Here is a 9219-nt window from a genome sequence, read left to right on the forward strand (position 1 = left end):
TACTATTGAGCATATTTTCCCATCTAAGCCTGCTGACGTTCTTTTCAAATCTTGTATTCTATTGCAGCAGTGGAGATTCTTGACTAAGGTGGAAGAGCGGGATGCCCTAGACTTACTCATCGCCAAAATTCGGGCTTCGGCATCCCACATCTCCGGGCTGGACCCTGCCGTCTGATCTTGGTGTTGTTCTCTTCGTCGGGTTTAGTCTTCTCCCTTCCGGCCTGCGCGCCGAGTATGGCAGGTTGCCATGTATCCCCTTAAACTTTCGTTCGTTTGCCTGTCCCAGACTTTCTGTTCGGTGGATTCGCGTTGTTTCGCCTGTTGACGGTGTTTATGTTCGGGTCTGTGACACTGTCGTGTGGCTCTATTTATAAAGTCGGGCTATGGCCTTTTATCTAAAAAGTTCATTTGTATCACTTGGAATCGGCTGGCTCCAGCCTCCAGCTACTGTATTGAACCGATTCCAAGCCCCCATATGAACGGCCTTGGGCTCACGCTACAGACGACCTAATGTTTGTTGCACCTTAGGTATGCACTACACTGACAACTTCGGCTTATTTTAGTCGTTTCTATTCGAGGGTTGAAGATTATTACTACACACCACATGCCCTGGCGACGAAGCAGCCTATGTTACCCCCCAGCTAAGCTAACCGTACATCGTACAGCGCACCTCCTCAAGTCAATAACCATACTCAACGGTCACCCCGTTGCTTAATACCGCCTACTCCAGGAGGAGGAAGGCAGTTGCTCTCGATCTCGCCAGCCTTGCCGGTTCCCACGCTCACAAAATCCTCCACAACTTGCAATATTTCGAGCCTCTCTCCCCCCCTCTCTCTCTCTACTCTTGCTTTTCCCGCTGGTTCCCGGGGGCGCGCGCGATGGGCTTCTCCGTGGCCGACGCGGTCATACCGGCGTGCGCCGTGGTCGGCATTGCCTTCGCGCTCTGGCAATGGTTCCTCGTCGCCAAGGCGAAGGTGTCCGCCTACGCGCCGGCCGGCAACGGCGTGCACGGGCAGCCGGTGTTCCGGACGGGGGACGAGGACGGTGAGGATACCCGTATCGGCGGCGGCGGGGACGGCGAGAGCGATGAGGAGGAGGATGGAGGCGACGGCCCGGCGGCCGTGGCCAGGTGCGCGGAGATCCAGAACGCCATTTCAGTCGGTGAGTTCCATTCGTACTTATCTTGAGTTCCTTACGCGGACTCTTCAAATTCAAACGCTTTTCTTTGATCGGTGTTGTTAGTTTAGCCCTTATTTATGGGTCACTACTCACTACTGCCGCTAGGGATTAATTTTGTTTGCCCAATTTTGTACGAAGTAGTGATATTTGATCTTTCACGAACACATATATGCAGACAAATATGCTTAATAATAACTATATAAAATGATATTTCACTCGTGTAAACTAATTAGTCACAGTTCAGGGTATTTTTCTTTGCCGTCAGCTTCTATATATTTACGTTTTGGAGAAAATTCATGGTTTGGACTTCGTAAACGGGTCGTGTTCAACTCTAATCGAACGCAACTAACTGCACAATCTCCTCATCCAGAGTTCTTTACCAACGTGTTTGATGTGGAACTTGCTCCGAAAAAGAGAGACACTTTATCCATTTTTTTCGAAACACTTTATCCTGATGTAAAGCAAAGATGCACTGTCAAAACCATTGACCAACAGTAGATGATCAGCTCAAACACCTTGCTGCTGACATAATTTATATGCCACAAGTCAACTCTGAGGAAATCCAGGCCATTGGGAAACTAAATATGCTTGATTTGTGACTTGCTCCTCGTTCACGAAAAGATGCACTGTCAAAGATTTGACCAAGTAGTGGTGGCACCTAACCTGGCACGTGTTCGACGGGCCGCCGGAGACGCCATATCCTTGCAAGTTTTTTTGATTCCCATTCTGTTAACTTTACTAGGAAGTATGGTTCTATTTCTTTGATTAATTTGGTCGACTTTGTGATAGCCTCCACGACCTGTTCTTACTGCTGGTTGAGCATTGAGCACGTTTTAGAGCCCGGTAGGAGTGTTGTCTTTTCCACTTGGATGAAAAACTTAAGGCCAACTCCACTGCACGACCCCAAACGGATGTCCGATTTGGCCGAATTTTGTTCCTTTGAGGCGCCGATGGGTTCGCCCGTGTCCGGCCTTGTCCGTTGGGTCGTGCGTGTGCCCACCGCGCGGCCGCACCCCAAATCACGTTCGCGTTGGGGATGGTTAAAAAAAAACAAAAAAACGTAAATAAAATGACTAAAAAAAGTAAATAAGCGCAGTTTAATAAACATAAAACTTAGTTAGGGGGTGACGGCCACAAAACGGCCCAGTTTAGCAGTTCACAAAGTGTCATAATTTACATAAAAAAAATAAAAAACGCCGCCACGCGCTCCAGCCGCGCCCGTCGATGCCATGGCCCTCGCTGTCTTCATCACTGGCCGCCGGTGTCGTTGTCCTCGCTGACGAGGTCGACGTAGGCCAGCAGCGTCCAGAGGTGGGGCGGCGGCGCGTGGTACACGGGGGCGGCCTGGAAGGACGGAGGTGCCTGCACCACCTCCTCCCGTGGCGAGGCCTCCCACTCCGGTGACCGCGGCGGCGTGGGGCACCAGTTCACGCCCCCCACGGCGTCGGCCATCTCTGGCGCGGTGCACGACCAGCTTCATTGCTGGCCCACCAGGCCCGGGTGGAACGCGGCCACCGGCTCCTCCTCCATCGCCTCCTCCCTCCTCTCCTCCTCCTTGACGGCCGCCATCTGCAGCTCGGGGAAGGCGACGTCGCCGGCGGCAGAGAGTGCCATGGCCTCCTACAAGCCGTCCCATTGGCGCTCGTCGTGCATGTTCATGGAGTCCTCCATGACATGCTGCATGAGCCGGGCCTCCTCCTCCGCTGTCATGCGAGGAGGTGGAGGTGGTGACGAAGACGGGGAAGGCGACGACGTGGGCGTGAGGCCGTGCACCCACGTACGCCCGCGCACCTCTAGATGTGGCCGCCGCGGCCCCAACACCGTGCCGGCGAAGTACGACGCGCGGCGCGTGCCGTGCTCGTCCTGGAGCCATGTGTCCCACATCACAGAATCGGGGGCGTACCTGTCGTCGTAGTACAGGTCGTCGGGGAGGAGGCGGCGGCGGCGCTCGATCTCATCGCGGCACGCACGGCCGCCCACGGGCACCGACAGGATCAGGACCCGGTCGGCGCTGAGGTGCCATCCATTGGGGAGGTGGACGTCGCTCCACGGGACCGGCGTCCTCGTCTCCCAGTAGCGTCGGCACACGTCCGCGCAGTGGTACTGCCGGTTGCGCTCGCCGATGGGCCTAGGGGCGATGGTGAAGGGGGCCGGTGCGGGGGCTCGACGGGAGGAGCGCGGCGGTGACGCGGGCTCCTCCTTCTTCACGAAGCCGCGACGGCGGCCCGAGGAGGAGCTGGCCTCGCGGTCGTGCTTCCCCTTGCGGCCGTAGTTCCATAGCCCCATGGCTGCGGCCGGCCGGCAAGTTCGAGGACGGGAAGCGGATAAGGCTTGGTCGTGTCGGCTTTCGAGGGGGCAGAGAGGGGCCGAAAGTGGAGGTGAGGACGACGACTGATCCACGGGTCCCATTTAAGAAGGACGGCGGCCGTTCGATGGCCGGATGACAGGTGGGGCCACCCGCCCGTGTGCATTTATGTTAGCAGATGGGAGGTAGGTGGCCGCCTGCCACGCGGCCCCGACGCGGACGAGCGCGTGTCCGTTTGCTGTCCGCCGCGACCCAAACCAGGCGCAAGTTTGCGCTCGAAATGGGTCGGCCCGGACACAAAATGGACAATATGGGTCCGGGCCGTCGCGCGCTGGGCCGCCTGGTTTGTCCCTTTTACTCCAAACGAACGGGGCCGGACAAGATAGGATGGTGCGGTGAAGTTGGCCTAAAAGATGTACTTCAACCGCTGTTGGGGACGCCGCGGCGTCTCAACACTCAAGTGGATGCAAGGCAGAGGCTTGACCTGTGCGGGTGCACGGTCGCAGGTGCCGGAGTTGGTGGGTAGGGTGTAGACTGTAGAGTGATAATCCTACATCTACGGGCTGGCTACAAAAGTTCCAACCTAAGAGCATCTCCGATAGGCGCGCCGCGTTAAAAACAGTTTACAACATCGAAATTTAGCGCGCTAGGGAGCCTGGCTCCAGCGGCCGTTGCAAAAAATTGCGCGCGCGCGTCGCTCCAGTAGACGTGCTAAACTACAACGCGCGCGAGCAGCCGGCGCTTGCAACATGTTCATTTTGGAGACAATATGGTGATATTTCAAACATCAAAACAAGACATAGCATAGTTTAAAATCACCCAATCATGTATTGCATAGCAAGATGTCTTGGTCCATACTGTAGTTGTCTGCTCTTCTTTTCGGTGCATCGACGATACCCTCACCATCCTCGTCCACCTCAAACTCATGATTACGGAAATGTACATAATTGGTTTGAGACCAATGAGAATTGTTGGAGCCAACACCCATAGTTGATATATATGTCTCATCGTTGAAACTACAAAGTATATACAACGAAACAAATAAGCTATCCATATGTATTCATTCATGTAAAAAACAACTACGAAAAAAATGGGCGAAATCATACCCTGTGGGCATTTCATCGAACACCTTGTGCGCGTCGACCCCGTCGGCGCAACAAGCGAGCTCGCCGGTACTTCGGTCGCCGATGCATCCGCCGCACGCCCTGCAAGTCTCTTCTTCAGCCGCCTAGAGGAGCTGTCCGCCGCCTTGTTCTTCTTCCCGAACACCTTGCCCTCCTTCGCCACCGCCGCATTTGGGAGCTTCGAGAGGGGGGCACATGGCTTCACGGTGGGCGTTGGCGCGACTCCACCCGCCGAGCTCGTCCATGAAGCCATGAAAAGGCCGCGCGCGAGACCGGTGCTTGGAGGAGCACCGACGGAGGTGAAGCCAAAGCTCCCCACGCTAGGGTTTGCACCGGCAGCGGCGGAGGGGTCGCGGGTGTAGGAAGGGGTGAGGGGGATGTCGACGCAGCCGTCCATCGGGCGAATTCGCTGGCAGCGGCGCGGGGCGGGGCGAAAGCAGCGCGGGCGCTCGAGTGTGCAGCGCGCGGGAGCGGGCGCACGAAATAAGCGTCACACGATGCTGTTTCGCTCCACGCGTTGAACCATTTATGCTGCGCGCGTTTTTTACGCCTTCGCTGGAGCGCACGGAGCAACTGCGCACGCGCAAAAGAAGGTACTTTTTCAGCGCGGCGTTAGTATCGCACGCCTGTTGGAGATGCTCTAAATTTCCTAACTATTTTTGTCCCCCACCCTCCCTCTAAATTTCAGCGAGATGGGCACCTTCTGCCCCCTATCTTGAATCCTAATTCAAGATAGAGATGCTCTAACTTTTGAACTAGTTTGGCATATTGATGCCATTTTGATAAATATGGAAGTTTTCTCAAGTGTAACCAGATTTCTTTATAGGTGGAGAAAAAAATTGAATGTGAAAATTACTCAATTTGATCATTATTACTACTGCAACCAAGTTTTACTGTTATTGTACCCAAATTGTTGAGTTAAGTGCTGAAAATAAAGAACATGTCTGTACAGTTTGTACATGTCCTGCATTGTATGATTATACATCACACCCACTGAAGCTAGCACGGAGTATATCTGTTTTGAAACAAGTGTAACCAGCAAAGTTTCCATTTGAAATTCGTCATTGGTCCGTGCACACTCTTGACAACAATTCGAGTAGTAACGTGTCAAATATTGCAGGAGCAAACTCGTTCCTTTTCACCCAATACAAGTACCTCGCGGCCTTCACGGTGATCTTCGCGGTGGTCATCTTCCTCTTCCTGGGGTCCGTGCACCGCTTCAGCACCGCCAGCCAGCCGTGCCAGTACACCAAGGGCAAGACGTGCAAGCCGGCGCTGGCCAACGCGGTCTTCACCACAATGGCCTTCCTCCTGGGCGCCGTCACCTCCGTCGTGTCGGGCTTCCTCGGCATGCGGATTGCCACGTTCGCCAACGCGAGAACCACACTGGAGGCGCGCCGCGGCATCGGCGCGGCCTTCGCTACGGCGTTCCGGTCCGGCGCCGTCATGGGGTTCCTCCTGTCGTCCCTGGGCCTCCTGGTGCTCTACGTCGCCATCAAGCTCTTTGGGCTCTACTACCACGACGACTGGGAGGGCCTGTACGAGTCCATCACCGGCTACGGGCTCGGCGGCTCGTCCATGGCGCTGTTCGGGAGGGTCGGCGGCGGCATCTACACCAAGGCGGCGGACGTCGGCGCCGACCTCGTCGGGAAGGTGGAGCGGAACATCCCCGAGGACGACCCGAGGAACCCCGCGGTGATCGCTGACAATGTGGGCGACAACGTCGGCGACATCGCCGGGATGGGCTCCGACCTGTTCGGGTCCTACGCCGAGTCCACCTGCGCGGCGCTGTTCGTGGCATCGATCTCGTCGTTCGGCGCCGACCACGACTTTGCGGCGGTGTGCTACCCCCTGCTGATAAGCTCGGCGGGGCTTGTGGTCTGCCTGGTCACCACGCTCTTCGCCACCGATTTCTTCAAGGTCAAGACCGTCCGCGGGGTCGCGCCAGCGCTGAAGCTTCAGCTCATCATCTCCACCGCGCTGATGACCGTCGCGGCCCTCGTCGTCACCTTCGCCGCGCTCCCCGCCAGGTTCACCATGTTCGATTTCGGGGAGCAGAAACAGGTCAAGAACTGGTAAGCCCTCGCCGCCGAGTCTCACTCTGCATGCATTTTGCCACTGATGGATCATGTTAAGGTAACCAATGGCCGGCGTTTGCAATGGCAGGCACGTGTTCTTCTGCGTCGCCATTGGGTTATGGGCAGGTCTGGCCATCGGCTTCACCACAGAGTACTTCACCAGTAATGCTTACAGGTAATTAGTTCTACTATTCGTTTGTCTCAGTGAGATAGTTTTGTGCACATTCGGAAACTTTCGGATTCGGAGTGATTAACTTTGTGGGTTGCGCAGCCCTGTTCGGGACGTGGCCGACTCTTGCAGGACCGGCGCGGCGACCAACGTCATCTTCGGGCTGGCGCTCGGCTACAAATCCGTCATCGTTCCCGTGTTAGCCATCGCCCTATCAATCTACATCAGCTTCACCTTGGCATCAATCTACGGCATCGCCATCGCCGCGCTCGGGATGCTCAGCACAGTGGCCACCGGGCTGGCCATCGACGCGTACGGCCCGATCAGCGACAACGCCGGAGGCATCGCGGAGATGGCCGGCATGAGCCGCAGGATCCGGCAGCGGACAGACGCCCTCGACGCCGCGGGCAACACCACCGCGGCCATCGGCAAGGGGTTCGCCATCGGCTCAGCGGCGCTGGTGTCGCTGGCGCTGTTCGGCGCGTTCGTGAGCCGCGCGGGCGTCACGGTGATCAACGTGCTGAGCCCCAAGGTGTTCGCCGGGATGCTCGCCGGCGGGATGCTCCCGTACTGGTTCTCGGCGATGACGATGAAGAGCGTGGGCAGCGCGGCGCTGAAGATGGTGGAGGAGGTGCGACGGCAGTTCAGCACCATCCCGGGGCTGATGGAGGGGCGCGCGACGCCGGACTACGCCAGCTGCGTGAGGATCTCGACGGACGCGTCCCTGAGGGAGATGATGCCCCCCGGGGCGCTGGTGCTGCTGGCGCCCCTCGTCGTCGGCACTTTCTTCGGCGTCCACACGCTCGCCGGCCTGCTCGCCGGCGCGCTCGTCTCCGGCGTGCAGGTGGCCATATCTGCTTCCAACAGCGGGGGAGCCTGGGACAACGCCAAGAAGTACATCGAGGCGGGTGCGTCGGAGCACGCCAAGTCCCTGGGTCCCAAGGGTTCGGAGGCGCACAAGGCCGCCGTGATCGGTGACACCATCGGAGACCCGCTCAAGGATACGTCCGGGCCGTCGCTCAACATCCTCATCAAGCTCATGGCTGTGGAGTCCCTAGTCTTCGCGCCATTCTTCGCGGCTCATGGAGGCCTCATAATCAGCTGATTCACACATTGCAGCAGGGATATATACATGAGTGTCTGGTCTGAGAATATCATGATAGGATTGATATGGAACATTAGAGGCTTAGGTAAACCCCGAAAAATGTTGTGACATTATTGCTTAGTGAATTGTTTCTAAATGAATTGTCTCAAGTGGTTAGCTTGGTTGGCCTAGAGAGGATATTTGCTTATTTCGCCCAATGACAGATGGGACCCACAAGTTAGAGAGAGGACGTGGTGATGACCAAGCTTCGCTACATGCCACACAGTCTATTGGGCCAGTCAACCAAGTGCCATGTAGATAGAATACGGACTCTACAGTAAGCCAATGACAAATCACCGCTACATGTATTCAATGACTGTAATGAGCGTATTATCAAGTCCAACGACTGTAGTGTGCTTCGACCTCACTTTGGTGACCACCAGCGTATTTATATATATTAAAAAAACTAAGGGCAACTTCAACACAATGCACCAAATTGTTTCTAAATGTTTGGACTGAACAGTCCATACAGCTTCTGTTATCCAACGACGGTCTCTAAATTTGTCTAGACCAATCAACGTCCAAAATCCTATAAACTGGATTTAAACATATGGGAAGTTTGCGGGTTGTCCGGACCTTCGCCACATACGAATATGGCACGGCTGACCGACCCAAAACCCTTGGTCTGTGTGTTCCCAAACTCTCCCCTGCATTAATGCTGATGAATGTGGGCGCGACTAGACGATCGCCTACCCACATTTATGCCGCTCATACGGACGTGACCGGAGAGCTGACCGCACCAGCATTATCGGCGACATGGCGACCGTGGATGGCTTGTTTTGTAGTAGTGTATAAGTATGTCAAAAATTCAGTACGCATGTAAGAAGTAGCTATAAAGGATGGCTTTTTAGGGGGGCTATAAAGGATGTGGAGGAGGCATTTGGAGTGCTCTAGGCCTATTTTGCAGTTGTTCGTAGACCTTTTTAACAGTAGGATCTAGAAACCTTGTGGGAAGTGATGAAATGATCATGAAGAATGAGGATGAAGATGTTGCCGCAGGTCTAGAATTCGAGAACATGGGTGATCATGTTTATTTTTCACATCAGAACCTGGCCACGTTTGATGAGTTTGCTCAAATGCATCAACAATTTTGGTATCGAACAACTCAAGGAGGATTTGATTGAGCATCTGTGGGCGGTTAACGGGGACAACTAGAACATATATGTGTTGAATTCAAGTTTGAACAACTTTAATTTGAAAACTTAGTTGCTTTGTAAATT

The 9219-nt window shown here is 55.2% G+C and overlaps 1 protein-coding gene across 1 annotated transcript; it reads left to right on the forward strand.

Annotated features, from left to right (window-relative positions):
- Positions 1 to 739: 739 nt before the first annotated feature.
- LOC123132401 (pyrophosphate-energized vacuolar membrane proton pump) lies at positions 740 to 8182 on the forward strand. The gene is made up of 4 exons (XM_044552187.1): positions 740 to 1161; positions 5729 to 6683; positions 6775 to 6861; positions 6958 to 8182. Exons 1-4 carry the CDS (start codon positions 879 to 881, stop codon positions 7958 to 7960), a joined length of 2328 nt encoding a protein of 775 aa, XP_044408122.1. The 5' UTR covers positions 740 to 878; the 3' UTR covers positions 7961 to 8182.
- Positions 8183 to 9219: the final 1037 nt, after the last annotated feature.

The sequence above is a fragment of the Triticum aestivum genome, chromosome 1B (genome assembly GCF_018294505.1).
Source record: "Triticum aestivum cultivar Chinese Spring chromosome 1B, IWGSC CS RefSeq v2.1, whole genome shotgun sequence".
Classification (NCBI taxonomy): domain Eukaryota; kingdom Viridiplantae; phylum Streptophyta; class Magnoliopsida; order Poales; family Poaceae; genus Triticum; species Triticum aestivum.

What these genes read in the sequence shown, in the direction of transcription:
- LOC123132401 (XM_044552187.1), top strand. Translation starts at nt 879, where the DNA reads ATGGGCTTCTCCGTGGCCGACGCGGTCATACCGGCGTGCGCCGTGGTC. An exon ending in CCAGAACGCCATTTCAGTCG is followed by an intron (nt 1,162 to 5,728) that starts GTGAGTTCCATT and finishes CAAATATTGCAG; the next exon opens with GAGCAAACTCGTTCCTTTTC. An exon ending in TTCACCAGTAATGCTTACAG is followed by an intron (nt 6,862 to 6,957) that starts GTAATTAGTTCT and finishes TGGGTTGCGCAG; the next exon opens with CCCTGTTCGGGACGTGGCCG.